General features: G+C 37.0%; 1 protein-coding gene across 1 annotated transcript; it reads left to right on the top strand.

Moving 5' to 3' along the window:
* Positions 1-12,079: 12,079 nt before the first annotated feature.
* On the top strand, positions 12,080-20,378 carry LOC113042836 (eukaryotic translation initiation factor 3 subunit D). Its single transcript, XM_026201832.1, has 16 exons — positions 12,080-12,205; positions 13,046-13,171; positions 13,290-13,335; positions 14,547-14,683; positions 14,782-14,867; positions 14,951-15,023; positions 16,271-16,392; positions 16,474-16,606; positions 16,749-16,896; positions 18,498-18,628; positions 18,740-18,825; positions 19,161-19,290; positions 19,368-19,510; positions 19,599-19,791; positions 20,096-20,189; positions 20,286-20,378. The coding sequence occupies exons 2-16, from the start codon at positions 13,049-13,051 to the stop codon at positions 20,297-20,299; spliced, it is 1,659 nt and encodes a 552-aa protein (XP_026057617.1). The 5' UTR covers positions 12,080-12,205; positions 13,046-13,048; the 3' UTR covers positions 20,300-20,378.
* The last annotated feature ends 4,056 nt before the right edge of the window (positions 20,379-24,434 follow it).

Genomic DNA, 24,434 nt, shown 5'->3' with positions numbered 1-24,434 from the left:
ATCCCTGTTGCTTGTGTACCTTTACCTACCACACTTTTTCCTTCCAGTCAACTTTCTATGAATATATTTTGATAAAGCACTCTGTGAGGCCTTTCAGAAATGACCTTCAGAGGCTTATCCTTTTTGTGGATGGTGTTAATGTTTGTTTTCTGGACAACTGTCAAGTCAGTCTTTCTAAACTAGCCCAAGAGGTATCCAGTATTTATACTCAAAATTAATCAAACTAATCAAGCTAAAAATTGAATATTCAATTTTTTTGACATACTGAATTATTAATTTCCCTAAGATGTAAGTCGTCACCATCAGAATTAAAACAAAAAAAATTATATACTTGAAATATTTAAGTTTGTGTGTATTATGAATCTAGAATAAAAGAAAGTATAAGAATATAAGAAAGAAAAATAAAGACCTTTTCCATGATATTCTTATTTTTTTGAGATGCACCTGTAAGTAAAACAGTTTTATCAGCAATAGTTTAAGTACTATAAAAATATAGATTTGGTAAAAAAAAAATATATATATACACACATCCTTACCACAAATTTTTTTTTTTTCTCTATACAACTAGCACGTGTATTTCCAGCCTTGATAACCATCCATGTGGATCTGAGAGGAAGTGGGTACACACTGGAATGATCATGTGACTCCTATCCTATCCCTTATTAGTGGAACTGGTAGTGTTACAATTCTCCCCATGTTACAACCATAACCGGTCTCCCCTAAATGCTGTGAACTTGTATAACTAGAATAAGCCTGTTGTGCAATCTGCTTGAGGAAATATTTTGTGTGGATTCCTACTGAAATTGCTGGATTTTGTCCCTGGAAATTCACCAAACAACAGTAAATGCAACTGCATCTTTACTCTCTGACCACCAGACTCTCAGAGTGTGTGCTGGCAAAGCGCTTTTGTCTGCATTCACATACTTGTATACTAGCTTAAATGTTCTGCTTAAAAAGCTTGGCTAATGGTGAAGGGTGCATTTTGTTTAGATTAAATGAGTCCTTTCATATAAAAAAAAATCACTGTGTATGTAGTCTGAAATTTAACAAATTCTAGATTTATATATAAATAAATATTTTGTCTCTGTGAATGTGTTTCATGTTATTGTTATTATTATTATTATTATTATTATTTAATTTCTTCAAACTAGAATTATCTAAGGCTCAGATGGACTATTTAATATGATTTTTCTTTCTTTTTTCCATTTTAATCATAGCAGCTGGATATTTTGGTTGTTTGCATTTGATTGAATTAGTTAAATTAATCATAATTATGACAGTGATCAGGAAAGAGGGGAACTGTAACAAATAGGATGTCATTGCTTACAACAAACACATTTGCTAACAAAAAAACAACACGGGCATTGAAAATGGGCACAATTACATGGAACTTGATCTTGAAATGGCCTGCAACTAAATTTAGCTTGACATAACAAGAATGCATATTTTCGAGCACCAGAGTGGAACATTATGTTGCCTTGCAATTGTTTCCGTTTTTTTTTTTTTTTTGATGGTTGAGCATGAGCAAGCCAGTGATTGCACAACAACGCAAACCAAGGACTGTTTTGAAGAAAATTCAGTCCTTAAGGCTGAAGTGATGATGTCAGAGGAAAGTGAGATCAATAGTGCTTCCCATCATAAGCTTAAGACTACAAAGGCAGTCAATAACTGACGATGTCTTGCTGTTTTCTTTTAAACCTAATAATAAATATGCCAAAGTGTTGCAGCACCTCAACCAAACTAGTGTCCTTGACATCTTGACAAGTTGTTGATGGTGAATATGGCTTAGTGATACGGTCAGGCTGCTTTCAGCAATGTCTGAGTGATGGAGGCCCATTTTGGAAGCCTTCCTTATTTGCGCTCTAAATGATTTCTAAATGAACTTATTAGCTGAATGTAGTGTGTCAGACCAAAAAAATAAACAACAACAAAACACACACACACACACACATCTTCAATTCCACATCCAGTCTCATGGTATCTGTAAAAATGTATAGTTGCTCCTGTCCCAAGGAGATTATTTTGAAAAAGATTCTGTTGTCACGGCTCTATTAGGGTTGATCAATGTTCCTAATGACATGTTTTTCTTTAATGTATCTATCTAGACATTTTTCAGTGGAGTGACTCATTGGCCAATTATAGTTAGGATGTTGTTAAAATAGAGAATGTGGGCTGCTTCATCAGCCAGAAGGAAAGGTCTAGTAATTTCTCTTTCAATTAAATGCTCACAAACTCCCTGAACCTCTTCTCTTTAATTTCAACTCTCGTGTAATGGTGTTCATTATGCTGGTGTTTGGGACACAGGCATCACAGATGAAAAGAAGAGAAAAAAGTATGTTGTAGGATTCATGGAAACCAAGTGTACACAAACTTCCTGAAGCGGTATTATGACATGAAAGACTGACAAAGACAGAAAGCGGAGGAGTGAGGAGGAAAACAGCAGAGCTGGAGGTCAAGCGCTTGTACTGTAAGCTCAGAAGTGTATTATGTGGATCTGAATGGGTTTAAAAACAAACTTGAAGGTTGACATCTGCATCTCTCAGTGCTACCAAAACATTACACAAATTGTATACACTTAACCTGCTCCATCAAAAAAAAAAAAGACAAAACAAATAATATTAATTGTGTAACATTTAATATTTTTATTTTTATTTGAGTTTTATTATTTTTCATAAAATATTAAATCTTTGTAGTTAAGGTTAGCATATTGAGCTGTAGCAAGCAATCTAAATACATTGAAATCTGCTTTAAAGGTGCTGCCACATTTACTGTTGTTCGGACAAATTTTGCTGGTAAAATCCAGTCATTTTAATAGAAATCCAACGAATGGGGAATTTTGGTTAAGGGTGAAATATTTCCCATGCAGATTTCGACACCAGTTTAAGTCGGTCGTGCGAATTCCCTTCACTGACCAGCAGAAAGCTGTTTGGTTTGCTTTTTACAAAACACTGTTTACAATATAGACAAGGGCTATTTTTGTCCAATGGTTCTGCATCTTAACTGAATAAAGCTGTATAATTTCACTTAGAGACTGACTAATCATGTCAAATGTATTTTTCTATATACATTTACATTATTAACAGCTACTAGTTCTTTCTGAAGAGCACAGTGGCATCCCACTGTCCCTGGTTCATGTCCTGGCTTAACCTGGGTGTCTTTCTGTGTGGTGTTTACATGTTCTCCACATATCTGCATGCTGCTCTGGTTTCCCTCACAATTGACCTTTTTCACATTTCCAGGTTCTCAGCAGCAGAAGACATCAAACTTCAATAGCAGTGAATGGAGACCACAAATATATATTTTTTGCACTCCCATTTGCTCAAATAGCAAAAGAAAAATTCCATGATAGTGTTTTCATGACTTTCAAAAATAAAAAAATTGAGAGTGACAGTTTATTGTTTTACTGTTTACTGACAATTTACGATGCTGGTGACACTTAAAATGCTTCATCTCAGTCTTGTGAAAGGGTCAATCCAAAGATATGCAGCGTAGGTGCAGTGGACACTATATAGTGCCTGGAGGTGTGTGTGAACCCTGTGATGGACTGGCCATCTGTTCAGGGCGGCCTGAGATGCTGGGTGTAACGATGAGCCAGAGACTTTCGGATCCATATGCAAAGCTTTATTATAAGGATGGTCAGACAGGCAGAAATCAGGAACGGTGTCAGGTATGTCAGGGATATCCAGAATCATAAACAGTAACAAGCAGAGATCAGGGCAGGCAGCAGAGAATCAGAGTCGGTATAAACAATCCAAAGGTCAGACACGGAAGGAACAAATACAGGGAAAATGCTCAGAAATGTCAGACAGAACTAAACAAGACTTTTCAAAGTGTCTGTGTGTGAGTGCTGCTTATATGTGTGTGTAAATGAGGTGCATGTTTGGCAAGGAGATTAGTTGATGAATGAGGTGCAGGTGTGGCAAGGTGATAGTGATGCAGTGACTGATGGGAGATGTAGTTCGGGTGTGGTGCAACAGTATGAGAGGTGCTAGTGTCCAAATGATATGGTTACATCTGGTGGTTGATGGGTGGAATGGTCCTGGGTGGAGTGCCCTCTGTTAAGTTCATGGGCAGTTCAGCTAATGTTCGTGACACTAGGAAATTGGTATAAAAAATGAATGCCAGATTGTCATGCTTCCTCGCTTCTGCAAAACAATGCACAAAAACAAATGTCCTTAAGTGATCCTGTTCTATAGGTGTATGACTGCTGCAAAACACTCAATGAAGAAGAAGCAGGTATGCTACAGGAAGAAATGTTTCATGGAGGCCTTTAATACATAGCAGCTGTTGATCATTTCACTCCCTGAACACTGGAGAGATGCAAACAACTCAGTTATCTTTCCAATTGTGCATAAATTCTTACATTTATGCTAAAGCAGGTGTACTCTAATACTTGCAGGATGGAGAGCCCTGAGAGGACATTACGTCAAAGTGTCAATCTCAGATCCTTCGCTCGTTTTTTTCTCCACAATTATTTTAAAGGCTATTTGGGTTATCTCTGAGGCAGCAGCTCCTCAAAAACACTTTGAAAACTGAGGCTTCGTTAATCAAAATTTTCCATCTACCTTTGCAGGTGCGTGCAAGACATCTTTCTTTGTGAACCAAATTCTGCCATTATGCTGCATTTCTGCACACAATATTTTTGTTTTGTTATTGATTTGCTTTTGGTGAAACAGGTGCAGAACCAAACATGTATTCAAAGGCAAAAATATGTTTACCTCTTGCTCTAAATATCATTCTCATTACATAGTTAGACATTTTTAATGTGATTTTTTCTTAATCCTCATCGTGTCAGGGATGGTAATAACAGGCTCTTCAGTGAGGTACAGCGTACTGCTGTGCAACCCGTGGACGACCTGGAAATGAATGACAGGCCAAGATGTAAAACAGCTCATCTGCCCTAATTGCAATCCTTCATGAGTGCTGGAGAATGCTTCACCAAAGGAGCCAAATTAAATGTCACCACCTCTAATTTGCTGCCTCTTAGTATCACATACTGAGAGAACACTCAAGGTATCTTGTCTCTCAGCGACTCGAGTATTTGCAGAGTGCAGCAACCTTTGCGCAGCGAGGATTGATTGATTTCTCCTTCTTGAGAACCCCAGAGGCTAGTGGCTTTTATGGAAAGACTGTTGTTGTATTGCAGTGCACTGAAGTCTCTGAGAAGAGTGATGATCTCTGCTGCCGTCCCAGAGATTCTGATGACTTTTAGTTCTCACGTGCACCCTTATATGTTCATTTTAACTCCAAAGTCAGAATCAGAATTAGAATGAGCTTTATTGCCAAGTATGTTTACACATACGATGAATTTGTTTTCGTGACAGAAGCTCAGCAGTGCAACAGAATGACAGCAACTGAACAAAAAACACATAATAAAAGAATAAAAAATACAAAGTCATTCCTTGTCTGCAAAGGCTGTTCTGAAAAGTTTTGTTTCAGTTTAACGCCCTGAATAAACAGAAACCAAAATAACAGCATTTACATGTGCAACGAAATGGAAGCTGATAGAGAGAAATCCAAACTGTAATTCACATACATTTCGTAACTTCACTCTAGCCTCAGAGGAAATGATTCACGTTGCTAAGAGACCAACAGGCTGAAGACAATAACAAAGAAAGAAAGTTTCATGTGGTGATATTAGATAGAGTGGCAGGTAAGTAGGTGGTTGGAGAAACAAAGTAGTTGAGAGACTGGAAGAAGAAAAGAAAGTGAAGTTATGTAATATCAATAATAACAAGTGATAATGTTATTAAATTAATAGGATATCAGTTTTGCATACCTTGTTTTTACTTTACACTGTTCACCTACACTAAAGTAACAATTAGTTGACAGTGACACCATTAAAACCTTAAAATTACATGATATTTTTTTACATTTTTTAAAGTATCATTTTTAATGTTAAATATATATATATATACACAACATGCCGTTTTTAAATTACGGATTTTATTATTAAGGGAAAACAAAATCCAACGTGTTTACTTTTGACTAATGTTTAAATGATGATCTGAAACATTAAATTGTGAAAAACATGCAAAACACTTTTTCACACCACTGTATATAGGGTTATTCGATGAATACAACAGAAACAGGATTTCTTTTAAATATACATCTTTTGTAACATTAGAAATGTTATACTGGTTTTGAGCAACTGATTACTAAAATGATTTTTTTAAATGCTTTGATAAATATAATGTTCAAAAGAGTGGTATTTACTGTATTTGAAATAAAAATGTTTTGTAGTACATACACCTTGAGGAGGAAACAATAGCATTTAATTCTGGTTTGTGTGTTTGTATTATCCGTTGACCTTTCCTCACTGGCTCAGCTCAAGACACTTCCATTACTCTTAATCAGTTGATGTCTGATTGGTTCTCTGCACCTATTATCTCCCTGCAACCAACTGTGCACAGTGATGACCTCATGGGTCAGAGCTCTGATCTTACACTTCACCGGCCGTCAGCTTTGATTTATCGCTATAAAATGTGAAGATTCCACATGCAAGCAGGTTTAGCATGGTCACACTTTAGATTGGGGACCCATTCTCACTATTAACTTCAGACTTCATTAATTCATAATTTGCTGCTTATAAGTAGTTGTTAATTTTAGGTATTAGATAAGATTAGGGGATCTAGAGGTCATTCAGATTAAAGCATTAATATGTGCTTTAGAATTACAAATAAACTGCAAATAAGCTAGTAATGCTAATAAGCAGCTAGTTAATAGTGAGAACTGGTCTCTGAACTACTGTTGGTGTGCACTAAGTATGCAATATGGCTTGTGTGTCCAATGAAAATGGACATAATATTAAACATCCAGACAGGTCAAAAACCATCTAATGAGTTATTTTGCCACGTCATTTCTGATTTGTTGCAATATTAACCCGAAAATATTGCCACTTTGCCAGATAATTGAAAGTGTAGAACATGGTCTCTTACCTAATTGACAGACGTGAACTGTTTCATCTTATACAACGCAACACATCTTATACAACACAGAGTTTCTTTCAAAGCTATATTGTTGTATGCTGACAACATTTTCATTGTAATGTTCTGGTAAAAGTGTTCAACAAATCTCAGCATGTCACTTTAAGACACCAACTGTACAAAATCTAGTGCTAAAGTGTTAAATAAATAATTTCTTAGATTTCACAGTGTGGCATTAGCAGACACATTAAACAGAATATTACAATATGAACACTGACATTCTTTCTCACTCACTCAGTTTAAAGATAATGCTCACAAATGTGTGTTTTTTGCCTCAGGTGTAGTGAAAAACTTTTCTCGCGTGACTGCAGATCCAGATGTGCCATTATTAGAGAAAGAAGGATGACACCGCTCTGCTTTCACATATCAGTGTCTAACCTCACATAACTAAAATAAAGTGGCGCTCAGTCCAGAGGGCAATTCCTTTCATTAGCAAAAGCTCCCAAAACATCAAACGGACTCCCAATCTCTCCTAATGTGAGCAAGAGCGTAAAATATGCCTCATCTCTATTGAGCCAAAGATAAAACGGAAGAGATGTAAAATACCAGTAGAGAGAATCCCTAAAATAGATTGAAGACATGAGAGACAGCACACATACTCTCTTAGATGTGTACAGGAAGCTGTAGGGGAAACAACATCAGGGAGCCCCAGACCCACGCCACCAGTTGATCTGGGATATTTAGGGAAGCAATTGGATTTGTGAGGCCCAAATCTAACTAAACCCAGTGAAGAAGCAGTATTTCCAGGAAAAAGAAACCTTTTCAGCGCCTCAAGGCATACTGTATATCATCCTCGGGATTGTTATATCAGTCCAAATCTGCAGTTTCTTACCTTTCAATACAGTCTGAACTGTTTTTTCCAGTATAAAATGAACACTGAATGTCTCAGCAAGTATCCCATCGAAGCTGTCAAGTTACACAATGCCATCAGTCTATAACTTTGACAGGGTCTGTACATGAATGCCTTCATTAGTTTCACGTTGAATGAACAGAAAGACAGCGCAATTTTTACTGAAATGCCAGTGTGTCCCATAGGACCTTTTTGTGTTTGTGTCAGACTACGCTGATTCTGGCCCCATTTGCTGAGTAGTGCACTCAACTGAGTGCTCAGCATCGCTTTTTTATACATCGTCTTGGATCATAGCATCTTGAATAAATGAATAAATGCATGAAGCTTTTCACACTACAAGGGCTCTCGGCAGAGTCTGAGATCTGAAATGCATAAACTGGTAAACTGGCCTGGTATTAAGCCTTTTATCACTGTGTGTGTAGTATAGAGTGAAGGAAATGATGCAATGGGGCTAGTAGTGAAGATAACACATTTACAGTTTACATACTTAAAAAAAAACTGAATAGCCTTAATCCAGTGGAGGTTTTTGGAATAGTGAGGGAATGCAAAAAAGATACACACAAGCACAAACACAATGCAAATTAATAGATGGCCTTCTTTTGGGATTTTTTTTTTTTTTTTTTTTTTTTTTTTTTTTTTTTTTTGTGATAGTGTTTATCTCCAGGAGGCCGGGAACTTGGCCCAAACATATCCTCAAACTGTGCCGCCTACACTGCGGTTAACTCAACTTAACACATGCCTTGTTGACATGCACATGAATGGAGTTGAGTGGGTTTTGATGCTCTTCAGAGCAATCACTTTCTACCTAAAATATTAATTACCTAAGAACAAAAAACAGTTAATCAAATATAAAAAAAAATACTGGAAAAGCAGGTCAGAGTTGAAAAGCAGTCACACTGTAGAGGCTGAATAAGTTAATGTGACAAGAAAATCATACTGTATTTACGGTACTTACTTTATTATTTTCACACACTACAAAAACACCAAGATTTGCAAATTTACTGATATTTATGTTTTTTGGCAAGAAAAAAACACAAGGACACACTGGGATTAAAGGGTTAGTTCACACAAAAATCTAAATGATGTCATTAATGACTTACCCTCATGTTGTTTCAAACCTGTAAGACCTCTGTTTATCTTCCGAAAACAGTTAAAGATATTTTAGATTTAGTCCGAGAGCTCTCAGTCCCTCCATTGAAGCTGTATGAAAGGTATACTGTCAATGTCCAGAAAGGTAAGAAAAACATCATCAAAGTAGTCCATGTGACATCAGAGGGTCATTTAGAATTTTTTGAAGCATCGAAAATACATTTTGATCCAAAAATAATTGTCTTCTCTTCCGGGTCTGTTGTGAGAGAGTTCAAAACAAAGCAGTTTAGTGATATCCGGTTCGTGAACGAATCATTCGATGTAACCGGATCTTCTTGAACCAGTTCACCAAATCGAACTTAATTGTTTGAAACGGTTCGCGTCTCCAATAAGCATTAATCCACAAATGACTTAAAGGTGCTGTAGGGAACTTTTGTAAAAATATTTTTTTACATATTTATTAAACCTGTCATTATGCCCTGACAGTAGAATATGAGACAGATAATCTGTGAAAAAAATCAAGCTCCTCTGGCTCCTCCCAGTGGTCCTATTGCCATTTGCAGAAAGTCATGCGCTCCCGGTAAGAAATCAACCAATCAGAGCTGCGGTCCGTAACTTTGTTTGTGTTCAAAATGTAGAAAAATGAACATAATAAGCGAGTACACCATGAATCCATTTTCCAAACCGTTTTTTCAGCTTGTCCTGAATCACTAGAGAGCACCTATAATAAGTGTTTATATTCAGACTATTTTAGATTGCTTCGGGGGTACCGCGGCAGAGTAACCCAGTACCTTTGTGATTCTTCATAGACATAAACAGAGACAAGTAGTTCCGGCTACAATGTTCTTCCGCAAGACGCAAGCAGTTCTGTTTATTAACCGCTAGAGCGTCAAAAGTTCCCTACTGCAGCTTTAAGCTGTTAACTTTTATTATGTGGCTGACACTCCCTCTGAGTTAAAATAAACCAATATTCCGGAGTAATTCATTTATTCGAACACTATACTGACTGACACTGTTTCTGTCGGACGCGTCTGATTCGAGAATCGAGGAGCTGATGATACTGCGCATGTGTGATTCAGAGTGAAGCAGAATGACACACAGAGCATCAGAACCGGACTGATTCTTTTGGTGATTGATTCTGAACTGATTCTGTGCTAATTTTATGAGCCCAGGTAAACTGAAGGCTTGAAATCAAGGGCAATCATCGCCAATGACACCATTACGTCAAGCACAAAAGAACCGGTGAACTGGTTCTATTGAATCGAACTGTATAAAAGAAGCGGTTCGTGGAAAAGAACCAAACTTCCCATCACTACTGGTGAGCTGGAAATCAATGCAACCGGTTCTTGACTTGAGAATGAATCAATCTTTCGTTCGTTATCTGGCAGTTAGTTATCAGTTCTCTCTTCACAGCAGTTCAGTCAGTGTACTGTTCGAGTAAATGAATTACTCCGGGATATTGGTTTATTTTAACTCAGAGGGAGTGTCAGCCACAAATAAAAAAGTTAACAGCTTAAGTCATTTGTGGATTAATGCGTATTGGAGACGTGAACCATTTAAAACGATTCAGTTCGATTAGGTGAACTGGTTCAAGAAGATCCGGTTAGATCGAGTGATTCGTTCACAAACCGGATATCACTAAACTGCAGTGATTTGAACTCTCTCACAACAGACCCGGAAGAGAAGACAATGCTGAATAAAGTCGTAGTTTTTGCTATTTTTGGACAAAAATATATTTTCAATGCTTCAAAAAAATTATAACGGACCCTCTGATGTCACATGGACTACTTTGATGATGTTTTTCTTACCTTTCTGGACATGGACAGTATACCATACACATAGTTTCAATGGAGGAACTGACAGCTCTCGGACTAAATCTAAAATATCTTAAACTGTTTTCCGAAGATGAACGGAGGTCTCACGGGTTTGGAACAACATGAGGGTGAGTCATTAATGACATAATTTTGATTTTTGGGTGAACTAACCCTTTAAGTCACTGTTTCCTATAGTGTGATGTGACAAATGTATTTATAATTGTTAAAATAAATTTGTGACCCTGCAAAACCTGTCTTAAGCTGATGGGGTATATTTGTAGCAATAGCCAAAAAAACATTGTATTGGTCAAAATTTTATTTTATGACACAAATCATTAGGATATTAAGTAAAGATCACGTTCTATGAAAATATTTTGTAAATTCCCTACTGTCAATATATCAAAACTTAATATTTGAGTAGTAATATGCATCGCTAATCACTTCATTTGGATAACTTTATAGGCGATTTTCTTTTTTTTTTTTTTTTTTTTTTTTTGCACCCTCAGATTCCAGATTTTCAAATAGTTGTATCTCTGACAAATATTGTCCTATCCTAACAAACTAAACATTGATGGAAAGCTTATTTATTCAGGTCCAGGTCCATGGTCGGGTCTGTGGGCACATTTAGTCATTGAAAATCTATAAATTAGAAGTTACTGATATACCATCTTGATATAACAACATAAACAAACAAACAAACACACTCATCATGAAATGAGATATACAAGCCTGAGGACACGGGGAAAATGGTGATATACCTGTAGGTTTCAAATGCTGTAAATGTTTCAAATAAATAAATAAAAAATATTGGCTTCATTATTCTTAAAATTAAAATGTGGGTTATTTATGTTTAAGACAGCTTTAAAATAGATATTTTAACATTTGTAAAAAAAAAAAAAAAGAAAAAGAAAAAGTAAAAGAAAAAGAAATTAGGCAAGACTAGGGACACAAAAGGCACTGACTAACAGGAATGACACAGGTGAAAAATAAATAAATAGAAATGTTTAAAAAAATTAGACAGACATAGCTTCTCACAGCTTAGAAAATGTCTCAGCAAGTGTAAAATTCATCTCACTGTAATGCAATACCTCTCTCAATAGATCTTCATAAATCTTATGCGAAACCAGTCTTAAAATTAGTTCCTTTATTTATCCCACAAAAATAAGTCAGGTACACTGGCATTAAACATATAATAAAGATGTTTTAAATGTACAGACATATGATCCATTTATTCTTTAAATTGAATATCCTGTTTGTGTTTTCAATCTAAATGTTTTTTTATATTGTTGTGGACGTATGTGCACTTTTGTTTGTAATACGTTCTCAAATACGGCAGACTTTTATTTTATTTGTGAAGTGTCGTAAATTTGGAGTCACGCGTTCCTTTACGGCACGGGCTCTCACCATACCGTCCGGGAGTAGTCGTGCAACCTTCAATAAATACGAATTCTTGAACTCTAGAAAAGGTAGGTTTTGCTTGAAATGACCTCAGATGGTGTATTATAACAATCAAGAACAAAGGCGAAAAACACGAAGAATATTCCTGAGATCAGTTCGTTCTCGTCTAATGAGAGGACGCATGTGCGCTGCTAACGATCACGCGCTCAATTCTTCCGCGCTGCTGTTCATCACTCAGACTCCATTGTCGACACACTGTCAGCGACTTCCGTAGAGTAATAACATATGCCTTTTAAAAAATGTGAATGTTGTCAAATGACCACGGAAGGGTTCTTGTGTGTGAATTTTTTTTTTTTTTTTTGGGTGAGACTTTTCATCATGGCCGCTCGTAAAATCTCTGTCGTAGAAATTGTCCTGCAAAGTGATCATAGATTCGAGCATCCGCAGTCCTGGTCATCCCACGTGCTATTTTGTTTGCGACAAAACGTTCTAACGAATTTGTTCTTTTTGTCGAATTCATTCAATAGCATTCTTTTCGTGCTGCATATCGATTTTTCTTGTTTCGCCAGTCAAAAGAGTACTCCCTGACCAATGAGAACACATCTGTAGGTCATGTGTCCGGAACCGGCTTTTACATAGATGAAATCTGAATTAAAAAGTATAGTGATTGTGTTGCGTATTGCAGTTTTTTTTTTCTCAAATGATAAAATAATGCAATTTCTTTTACTTGCATTGCATTAAATTTTTGCTGTTAATTATCTACTTATGCTAGTAATGTTTAATGTAAAGTCAGTGCTCAAAAATAAGAAACAAGGCATAATAGAAGTATATATCATAAAATATAATACATGGAAATTACTTAAGTGGCACCTTATGTTATACTGCTAATTATGTACATCATCTTTCAGGGAATGGCAAAGTTCCATGCACCTGTGATCCAGGACAACCCATCAGGATGGGGTCCTTGTGCTGTTCCTGAGAAGTTTAAGGACATGCCCTACCAGCCTTTTAGTAAGGGAGACCGACTGGGAAAGGTAAATCCTCTTAAATATTCCCGGGCCAATTCCATTATGTTGTTAGACTATGAAAGGTGGATGATTGATTTTTGCCCCCCACCCAAAAAAAGGTAATTGCAGTAATTTTTGTACACAGGTAGCAGACTGGACTGGTGCAACATACCAGGATAAGAGATACACAAGTGAGTGTTTGCACATTTATTTTTATTTGCATTTGCCCAACAGCAGCTGCTATGAATGTGAGAGAAATATCCTTCCTGTTTTGGTATAGTCCGTTGTAGGGGTGTAACGGTATGCAAAAATCACGGTTCGGTACGTACCTCAGTTTTAAAGTCATGATTCGGTTCATTTTTGGTACAGTAAGGGAATAAAATGCAAGCATTAAACTGCAGGTTGTTTATTACTATAAACTTTTTTTAACAATTTGTTTACAAAATACTTTTTAATAAAATATATATATATATAATAAAAAAAGAATAGGAAATAAAACACTGCTGCAAAGTTCTCCACGAAATAAAATACTCTCAGTCTCAAACTAATATCATATAATAAAATATAATGAAAAATATAAATAAATAACTATGGTTACAGTGCAGCATTACCAATCCCAGCTTGTAGGCCTGCTCATATTTAAAAATATATAACTTTTCCAAAGTGTAAGGTGCAGCATCAACAGTTTCCGTTTTTAGACCTGCTCAAATTTCGTTATTGTGTTGGACCGATAAGAATTAAGAGCAAAGGTCTGTTTAAATGCCAACGGGAGCTGCGTTTGAATTACAAATGTTCTTTTCCTAGTTGTGGTGATGTTCATACTCGCGTGATGCCTTTTGAAAACCTTAGGCCGGTGACACACTGGCATATTGTACCTTTCAAACATAGTCTATTTTGCCGTCAATACTGTTGACGGTGTCCTTTATCAGTAGGCTTTATATTTATGCTCAACATGAAGTATAGATATTGTTGTCGTGAAGACAAGATCCTGGTCTGTCGGCGGTCTCCCTCTATGACACCTACAAAAGGAGCAGCATGCCAGCACCGCGTCAGGCACGATTCTGGTGTATAAAGATACAGAAAACGCAAAGCAGCCGTCACGCAACTGACCCCCAGCAGAAACGCCACGCTCACGCCATGCAGCCAGTGTGTCACCGTCCTTAGAATCAGTTGCAGGGCGGGATTTGAGCTGAACACGGAGACTTCCGCCACTTAATATGTTTGTTTGGAAACACAAAAATGTATATGTTCCGCACACAAAATATTGCATTCGGTCATTCGGTACACACGTGCACCGTACCGAAAGCCCTGTACCGAAATGGTCCGGTACGAATACACGTACCGTTACACCCCTAGTCCATTGTAATTCATAATCATAATGGTTGTTCTCTGTTCTGTTTAGATAAATACTCTTCTCAGTTTGGAGGCGGCAGTCAGTATGCTTATTTCCATGAGGAGGATGAGACCAGCTTCCAGTTGGTGGACACTGCCAAGACTCAGAAGACCGCTTATCAGAAGAACCGCATGCGGTTCGCTCAGGTGGGTTTCTGAACATCTACATGCTTGCTCTCTTACTCCAACTGCACTGTTCTATAAATTTCTAAGTCTTTATCATATTCTGTGCTTCTGTTCTACAGAGGAATCTTCGGAGAGATAAAGATCGCAGGACCCTTACTCAGTTCAACATGCAGACCCTTCCTAAGAGCGCCAAGCAGAAGGAAAGGTGAGTTCTGCTTAACCACTTAATTCTGCTAAATTCAGTTGTGACCTGTTAACACAAACTTACCCTCATATTTCTCTGAAAAGGGACCGTATGCGCTTGCAGAAGAAATTCCAGAAGCAATTTGGGGTTCGGCAAAAGTGGGATCAGAAGTCGCAGGTATGAAATGCATCTGTTTTATCTCTTTTCATCTTTTCTTTGATCTCCAGCACAACCGCATTACACCTCCACTTTCATTTTCTTATTTTGGTTTAAATTTTGATGCACACTGTTGCTGCCAATCATGTTTTCCACATCTTTTTTCAGCATTTGACTTTTCATTCATCCCTCAGTGAAACTGAGTTAATATAGCATAACACCATTAAATGTTTCTCTATTAAATAGTCATTTTTCCAAGTTTATTGTCAGATATTTTGTATGGAGATTTTGACCTTTTTTCATATCCTTTTACATTTAACTGACTGTTAACATAAATACTTCATTAAGATTCTGTATTATCCATAAGAGACTATATAATCAGTCATTTCTATAGTGGTTATGCTCATATGACGTTGTAGTTCATTTTCTTGTGTTTTGAAAAAAACAAGCAAGCAATTTTGAAATAGATGAAGCTCAATAAGCAATGAAAAAGAGCTCTATTTGTTTAACATGCACACGGAGGCTGTTCACACAACGTTTGAGTTCTGACATTAGTTATTTTTCATAACTTATTGTGCTTTAAAATCTCAAAATTGCTGTCTTTGAATGTGTGTATATGTAAACACAGTTGGTTAGAATCAGATGTGTGTCAGTATATTAGAGCTGTGCATTAGGTCTTAATGTGACAGAATAATAATCTAACAAAAGACTTGTAGATTTAATAAAAATGAATCTATATTTAATTCATACAATGAAGACTATTGTTTTGTTTTTAAATCTGATGATATTATTTGTGAAGTATTTGATATTTCTGATAGCTAGACTTACCTGAATATTGTCAGTACAGTTTCATTTGTATCTTTGTTCTATTTTATTTGTTTGTTCTGTTGCTCATAATTAGTTTCTGTTGGTACAGTTTTTGTTCTTATTTTATGAATTTCTATTTGTCTTCAGTAAGTCTGAACTTTTAAATCTGCTTTATTTAGTCTAGCATTAGTTGTTGCTATGATGTTTTTACACCTATTTACAAATTGAAATTAATAAGAGCTTTGTTCAAGCAAAAATAACTATAATGTGATAATAATTTTAGTGAAATAAAATGACTCTTTTTGTGATATAAGTTTTTGGTCATATTGGCCACACCTAGTTTTAGTATTGAGTTTCTGTATCAACTGGGTACAAAACTCTCTTGCTCTTCACTTCCCTGCTCCTTCATTGGCTAAATATCATTCTGCATTAATTTGGACTCTCTCCTCCGGTGACCTCAGGCCCAGCTGAAGCCCAGGGACTCCTCTGTGGAGGTGCGCAGTGACTGGGAGGTGAAGGAGGAGATGGACTTCCCCAGGCTCATGAAAATGAGATACATGGATGTGGCCGACCCGGCTGACATGTAAGCACTTGGATGTCACTGACAGATAATTTTGTAGGAGTTGCTCTTGAGGGAGTCCTTGATTGACTTTCTTTTCCTCAGTGAGTGCTGTGGAGCTCTTGAGCACTACGACAAGGCTTTCGATCGCGTCACCACACGCAACGAAAAACCACTCAAGAGCATCAAGAGGATCTTCCACACCGTGACCACCACTGATGACCCTGTGATCCGCAAGGTACTCTAACGCACACACACACACACACACACGGCCACTTCAGTTGTCATTGCTGCTTGTGTCTGATAATCTCATAGATGTCTTTTTTTTCTAATATAAATGGCAATGCTAATTTGTTTTGTTCTGAAAATAACATCCACAGTTGGCAAAAACCCAGGGCAATGTGTTTGCCACTGATGCCATCCTGGCAACTCTGATGTGCTGCACACGCTCCGTCAACTCCTGGGATATCATCGTTCAGCGTGTGGGCAACAAGCTCTTTTTTGACAAGAGAGACAACTCTGATTTTGGTAAGCATGTGCTTCAATGAGTGTGCCTCATTTTGATGGGTGTCAAAGTCTTATGCTGGCCATATTCGTACTTAACTCGAGGGCGCTTGCGTTCCCTTTTGTATTGATATGAAGGGCTCAAAAAGGGATTGCGTGAAGGGGGTGGCTCACCAGACGAGTAGCGCAATTTCACACCTTGCCACATTTTTACAACACATTCCCCCAATTTCACAGACAAGGCTTAAACCTAGTCCCAGATTAAAATGTAAATCTGAGCTGGTTCAACTGAAAGAAACTTGCACTGATTGATCTAAAAATAAATAAATGCCTTTGTTTTGTGTCAAGAGGGACACCAGTAATGTTTTTTGTAAGGCACATTTATAAAAAAAAATACTTAAATGTTCTAATTGAACTATGGCTTAATCCTGGTTTAGTCTGTGCCCCGTCTGTGAAACCAGGCCATTGTTTTCTATGTGTACACAGACTGGTGTTCGCCATTCAGTGTCAACAACACAGGCTTGTCAGGCTCAGGCTGTCAAACTGCTGCTGAATGTTTGTATATTTGTGGCTTGAATAAAGTCTGTATGGTTCATAGAGAGCTATAATCATCCATAGCATAGATCATCCTTTATCATTCCATTTTGTCCTTTTCTTTTTTTTAACAACGAACTTCAAACTCATTGACACCACTTTGTTCATTCTTGAAATTAATTTCTGACTGTTTGGAGATTAGCTGTACTGTTTTGGGCTGCATTTATTTGCAATAATATTTATGCATTTTTTGTTTTTGAGCAATCTTCTTGCAGATTCTGAAAATGTAAATATTTCACCAAAGTATTTTTTTTATATATATAGTCTTGGGACTTTCAGTTATTAAAGATGCTAAATGAAAGTGACGTGTGAAAGTGAAGTGACATTCAGCCAAGTATGGTGACCCATACTCAGAATTTGTTCTCTGCATTTAACCCATCCGAAGTGCACACACACAGAGCAGTGAACACACACACACACTGTGAACACACACCCGGAGCAGTGGGCAGCCATTTATGCTGCGGCGCCCGGGGAGCAGTTGGGGGTTTGATGCCTTGCTCAAGGGCACTTAAGTCGTGGTATTGAAGGTGGAGAGAGAACTGTACACGCACTCCCCCCACCCACAATTCCTGCCAGCCCGAGACTCGAACTCACAACCTTTCAATTGGGAGTCCGACTCTCTAACCATTAGGCCACGACTTCCCCACAAGTCGTGAATGTAAGAATCCGTGAATCAGTACAACTGTCAACATGGTGTTATGTTAATCTGCAATGAAAGCTGGAAATTATAGACATTTTATTTCATTGAAGATTTATAAAAAAATTATAACGCGTTTATTAACTCTAACCTGTAACATTGAATGAAAAACATATTTATCTCGGACCTCAAAATGGTTTCAGAGATAAAAAAATTTTTTTTGATAATTTCCTTTATTGTTGTTGGTTGAGTCTTTGAAAACTAATGTGATAACTGGTGAAAAGAGTTAAATAAAATCCTTACTGTAAAGCCCTGATAATCCAGTTATTTATGTTTTTGCTGCATAAAGTAGTATCTGCGCAGTTTTAAAGCTTAAACCTTTTCTCCCTTGTAGACCTGCTTACTGTGAGTGAGACTGCGAATGAGCCTCCTCAGGACGAGGGCAGTTCCCTTAACTCCCCCCGAAACCTGGCCATGGAGGCCACCTACATCAATCACAACTTCAGCCAGCAGTGTCTCAGAATGGTACGCCTGTGTTTCTCCACAGAAAACAGCCATTAACACAATTCATGAACATCCATATTCCATTTCAGAAAAATACATTCGTTTGAATGTTTTTTGTTGCTTTGATGTCAGGGAGGAGAGAGGTACAAGTTTCCCAATCCTAACCCATTTGTTGAGGAGGACACGGAGAAGAGTGAGGTGGCATCTGTTGCCTACAGGTTTGTGCTGAGCTCTGCTAGCCATACATATGTGCACACACACACACATATATATCAAATTTGTTTTTTTGCACAATTTACCAATTTAGGCTGATTTCCTCATCTATTTTTTGCCTTTTCTCTTTTTTTGTTTTCTTTTTGTTTCCATATGTGGCTTAAAATTTGATTTGACTTTAATTTTGTAACAGAATATACATGGTGTTTGAGCCTAGAAATTGTATTTGAGTTCTGTTTTAACAGCCTTAGAATGATGAATAAATATAATATAAGGGATTATTAATTGCTAACAAAGTATATAAAATTGGAAGTCGTGATGTTACCTGACTGATTCTCAGGTACCGGAGGTGGATGCTGGGGGATGACATTGACCTCATTGTACGCTGTGAGCATGATGGAGTGATGACTGGCGCCAACGGAGAAGTCTCTTTCATCAATGTCAAGACCCTGAACGAGTGGGACTCCCGAGTAAGACAGAAAGAGGGCTGGATAATTGTATTTGGAGTTTCAGAGATAAGGGTGATCTAATTCTGTGCTCTCGACAGTACTGCAATGGAGTGGACTGGAGACAGAAACTGGATTCCCAGAGAGGAGCGGTGCTTGCCACAGAGCTGAAGAACAACAGTTACAAATTGGCCCGTTGGACCTGCTGTGCTATTCTCGCGGGATCTGAGTACCTCAAATTAGGGTGAGTACCATAGAACCGTTTCTATGTGATGTTGAATTTTCCAGTCATTTCCTGTCTGATTTCTCACTGCACATCCTTCGCTCTGTAGGTACGTCTCCCGTTATCATGTCAAGGACTCGTCTAGGCATGTCGTCTTGGGCACACAGCAGTTCAAGCCCAATGAGTTTGCCAGCCAAATTAACCTGAGCATGGAGAACGCCTGGGGCATCCTGCGCTGTGTGATCGACATCTGTCGCAAGCTGGAGGAGGGCAAATACCTCATCCTCAAAGACCCTAATAAGGCAAGGAGGAAGCTGTGCTGGGATTCTAGTCTGATGCGTTGCAGAATTGAGATATTTGATGCTCCAAATCTACTAGAGGAGTCGTTTTGTTTTAATCATTTATAAAACTCATCTAAGCATTCTTTATTATGAGCAAACCTTGAGTAGAAAAAAATAAGTACACTGTTTAACAAACCTGTGTGGTATCGGTGGTGTTAATTTTAGCTGCAATACTGTGCCAGTAGGAATCACCTTGGCAACTTCAAAGTATTTTTCTGCAAACAACATAATAGATATATAACTTGTGTGTGTGTGTCCCTAACAGCAAGTAATTAGGGTGTACAGCCTGCCTGATGGAACCTTCAGCTCAGATGAAGATGAAGAGGAGGATGATGAGGATGAGGAAGAAGATGAAGAGGGTAAGGATAACATTGTTTCTCACTTTCTTTTTCCATACTATTTAGTTTTTATCTGGTTACCTTGGTTTCTGATGCTTTTTGAATTTCTCCCAACAGATGAAGACAATTAAAGACATCATTACCTACCACAGTTGCTGGCATTATGTGTTTCACTGCTGTCAAAGCTGAATAAAGATAATTGATTATTAATTTACTGTGGTGATGTCTCTGTCTGTTTAAAAATGAGCACATTCAGGTTTGACTGCTTTGCCTATTTTACTCATTATAGATTAGGTTCTGGATCTTAAGAGCAATATAGATGGCCCTTCATTTACCAGTGTTTCCGCGGAGTCTTAAATTTAGTTTAAGGCCTTAAAAAGTTTTAAATTGAACAAGATAGACCAGAATTTAGATGAGGATGAATGTGACGATTAAACTTCAGAAGGCTATGATTTCATTGAATATACACGAGAGCCACATTCAAAGTCCAGTGCTGCACTGCTTTGTGTTCTGCCTTTACCTGGTTATATTTCGATCAAACACTCCACCTGCTGGACGAGAATGAATGAGCATTTTCAATAAAACTATCGACCCGTGTTTTTTCTCTGCAAACACGCGAAACTTTAAATGTGAACTTCTGGATCGATAAGAGGACAGTGTAATACAAATATTTAAACATAGGGGTGTGCAATAATATGAACAATGTGTGATTTGATATGATTATATCACGAAAAGCAAAAAAAAAAAAAAACTATAGAGTGCATGCATACATGAAGGTGATGAAGTCTAGTAGTTCAGACTAGTGCACATGAATCAGTCTATTAAAATGCATAAAAAAATATCACATACTTTAAGTCAGAGGCCAGAAAATGTATTTATATTACTTCATATAGTTAATATCACACGAAGAGTAGGGTTTTTTTTTCTCCAAAGGTAAGCATGATCACAGATGTGATACAGTATTGTTCAAAATAATAGCAGTACAATGTGACTAACCAGAATAATCAAGGTTTTTCGTATATTTTTTTATTGCTACGTGGCAAACAAGTTACCAGTAGGTTCAGTAGATTCTCAGAAAACAAATGAGACCCAGCATTCATGATATGCACGCTCTTAAGGCTGTGCAATTGGGCAATTAGTTGAATTAGTTGAAAGGGGTGTGTTCAAAAAAATAGCAGTGTGGCATTCAATCACTGAGGTCATCAATTTTGTGAAGAAACAGGTGTGAATCAGGTGGCCCCAATTTAAGGATGAAGCCAACACTTGTTGAACATGCATTTGAAAGCTGAGGAAAATGGGTCGTTCAAGACATTGTTCAGAAGAACAGCGTACTTTGATTAAAAAGTTGATTAGAGAGGGGGAAACCTATAAAGAGGTGCAAAAAATGATAGGCTGTTCAGCTAAAATGATCTCCAATGCCTTAAAATGGAGAGCAAAACCAGAGAGACGTGGAAGAAAACGGAAGACAACCATCAAAATGGATAGAACAATAACCAGAATGGCAAAGGCTCAGCCAATGATCACCTCCAGGATGATCAAAGACAGTCTGGAGTTACCTGTAAGTACTGTGACAGTTAGAAGACGTCTGTGTGAAGCTAATCTATTTTCAAGAATCCCCCGCAAAGTCCCTCTGTTAAAAAAAAGCATGTGCAGAAGAGGTTACAATTTGCCAAAGAACACATCAACTGGCCTAAAGAGAAATGGAGGAACATTTTGTGGACTGATGAGAGTAAAATTGTTCTTTTTGGGTCCAAGGGCCACAGGCAGTTTGTGAGACGACCCCCAAACTCTGAATTCAAGCCACAGTACACAGTGAAGACAGTGAAGCATGGAGGTGCAAGCATCATGATATGGGCATGTTTCTCCTACTATGGTGTTGGGCCTATTTATCGCATACCAGGGATCATGGATCAGTTTGCATATGTTAAAATACTTGAAGAGGTCATGTTGCCCTATGCTGAAGAGGACATGCCCTTGAAATGGTTGTTTCAACAAGACAATGACCCAAAACACACTAGTAAACGGGCAAAGTCTTGGTTCCAAACCAACAAAATTAATGTTATGGAGTGGCCAGCCCAATCTCCAGACCTTAATGCAATTGAGAACTTGTGGGGTGATATCAAAAATGCTGTTTCTGAAGCAAAACCAAGAAATGTGAATGAATTGTGGAATGTTGTTAAAGAATCATGGAGTGGAATAACAGCTGAGAGGTGCCACAAGTTGGTTGACTCCATGCCACCCAGATGTCAAGCAGTTTTAAAAAACTGTGGTCATACAACTAAATATTAGTTTAGTGATTCACAGGATTGCTAAATCCCAGAAAAAAAAAAATGTTTGTACAAAATAGTTTTGAGTTTGTACAGTCAAAGGTAGACACTGCTATTTTTTTGAACACACCCCTTTCAACTAATTGCCCAATTGCACAGCCTTAAGAGCGTGCATATCATGAATGCTGGGTCTTGTTTGTTTTCTGACAATTTACTGAACCTACTGGTAACTTGTTTGCCACGTAGCAATAAAAAATATACTAAAAACCTTGATTATTCTGGTTAGTCACATTGTACTGCTATTATTTTGAACAATACTGTATATTCATACAACCGTTCAGTAAACAAGTAGTTAATATTAAGATACTTAACGTTTTTAGACGCTATATTTCCTGTTTTTGCTATATTTCATCTCTAACAAAAAATTATTCCAAACACAGCCACAGCGTTGTTTTGCGTCTGAGCAACAGGACGCTTTTTGTTCCTAAATGAATCACCTGTTTAAATGATTCGGTTCAAACGCAATGATTCACTTATTAACAGTGACTTGCTGCCGCATGCTGGCAGTTTTCATTTCACGTGTAATGTACCATTTCATTTATATATATATATATATATATATATTTCAAACATCAGTTTTTAATGTTTTATGTATAAAATATCAAAACATTATTTATGCATTTGTAATTGCAGATCAAAGTATATAATGTCCCTCAGACCTGCATTAAACATTGTGTGAATAAATCTAAATGACACTTCTAACACAGCTTCTATGTTTCATCTGCATTTCAGAGATACATTTTGTCGATACTGATTTAATTTGCTTGGTAACAACCCAAATGCAAGAATTTGACTCAAAAGATGGTGCATACTTTTAGAAAAAATGAGTTAAAGTTAAAAATGCCCGAAAAACTTGTCAGAAATTATTTATTTATATTACTGCTGTGAACTGACCACACAGAATATGAAGAAAATTTGAGGAGCCAGCTGTCCACGGTAGTCCTTAAGATATCAGCACAATGACAGGCAAAATATTATCTAATAATCGTTATCGATAAATTCCCTGAATATTATTGAGATATAGTTTTTGTCAATATGGCACACCCCTGATTTGTTTGATGTAATAATTTGATAATAATTGTTTAAATTGATATAATAATTAACACTTTTGACTCGTTGACACGTTTTCTTAACAATAATTTAGAGGCTGAAATGTTTGAAAAGTTGATCATTTTATAAAACTTTCTTGTGAAAACATATCTGAACTGTAAATTATGCTTTTTACAGTAATTTTTTAAGTTAAATATGGTACTATAGACATTGCCCTACCCCGCTCATATGGTATTAATTTGATTTGTGCACGTCTTAAAAAGTCTTAAATTTGAGCTTAAAACACCTACAGAAACCCTGTTTAAAAACTCTGATAAATGCTGATAAATCTTATTTAATCTTAATTGATGAAACATTGTTTTAGAAATGCCAAGATCATGGGTTTGATTCCCAGAGAACAAACATGCTGATAAAATGTATACTAAACTAGAACTAGAATTATACTAAAAGGCCTTTTACTTTCTAAAAAAGTATAATCAGATGATAGAAAGCATGTGGATATGGTTTAACCATTGTTTAGCAAAGTTTTGACTATATTCATTACTCATTTTGGAAATCAAGATACATTATGTAGGATTATTTTATGAAGAAAGTTCAATAGAACAGCATTTACAGTCACTTTATATCAGTGGTCGTCAACTCTGGACCTTGTGATCCACTTTTTAACTCCAACTTGGATTAAACACACCTGCCTAAAACTAATTATCTTGAAAACCTTGAATAGTTTGCTCTGGCTTGATGTGGGTTGGAGCTAAACTCTGCAGGAAAGGTCTCGAGGTCCATGAGTCGAGGACCCCTGCTTTAAATCAAATCAATGCATCCTTTCCAAATAAAAGTATTAATTTCTTTATTTTTAAAATATAAATAATAAAAAAAAACTTCAGAAACG

Source organism: Carassius auratus, chromosome 3 (assembly GCF_003368295.1).
Source record: "Carassius auratus strain Wakin chromosome 3, ASM336829v1, whole genome shotgun sequence".
NCBI lineage: Eukaryota > Metazoa > Chordata > Actinopteri > Cypriniformes > Cyprinidae > Carassius > Carassius auratus.
Note: the sequence above shows the minus strand (reverse complement) of the source record. Positions and strands in the feature narration are given on the sequence as shown.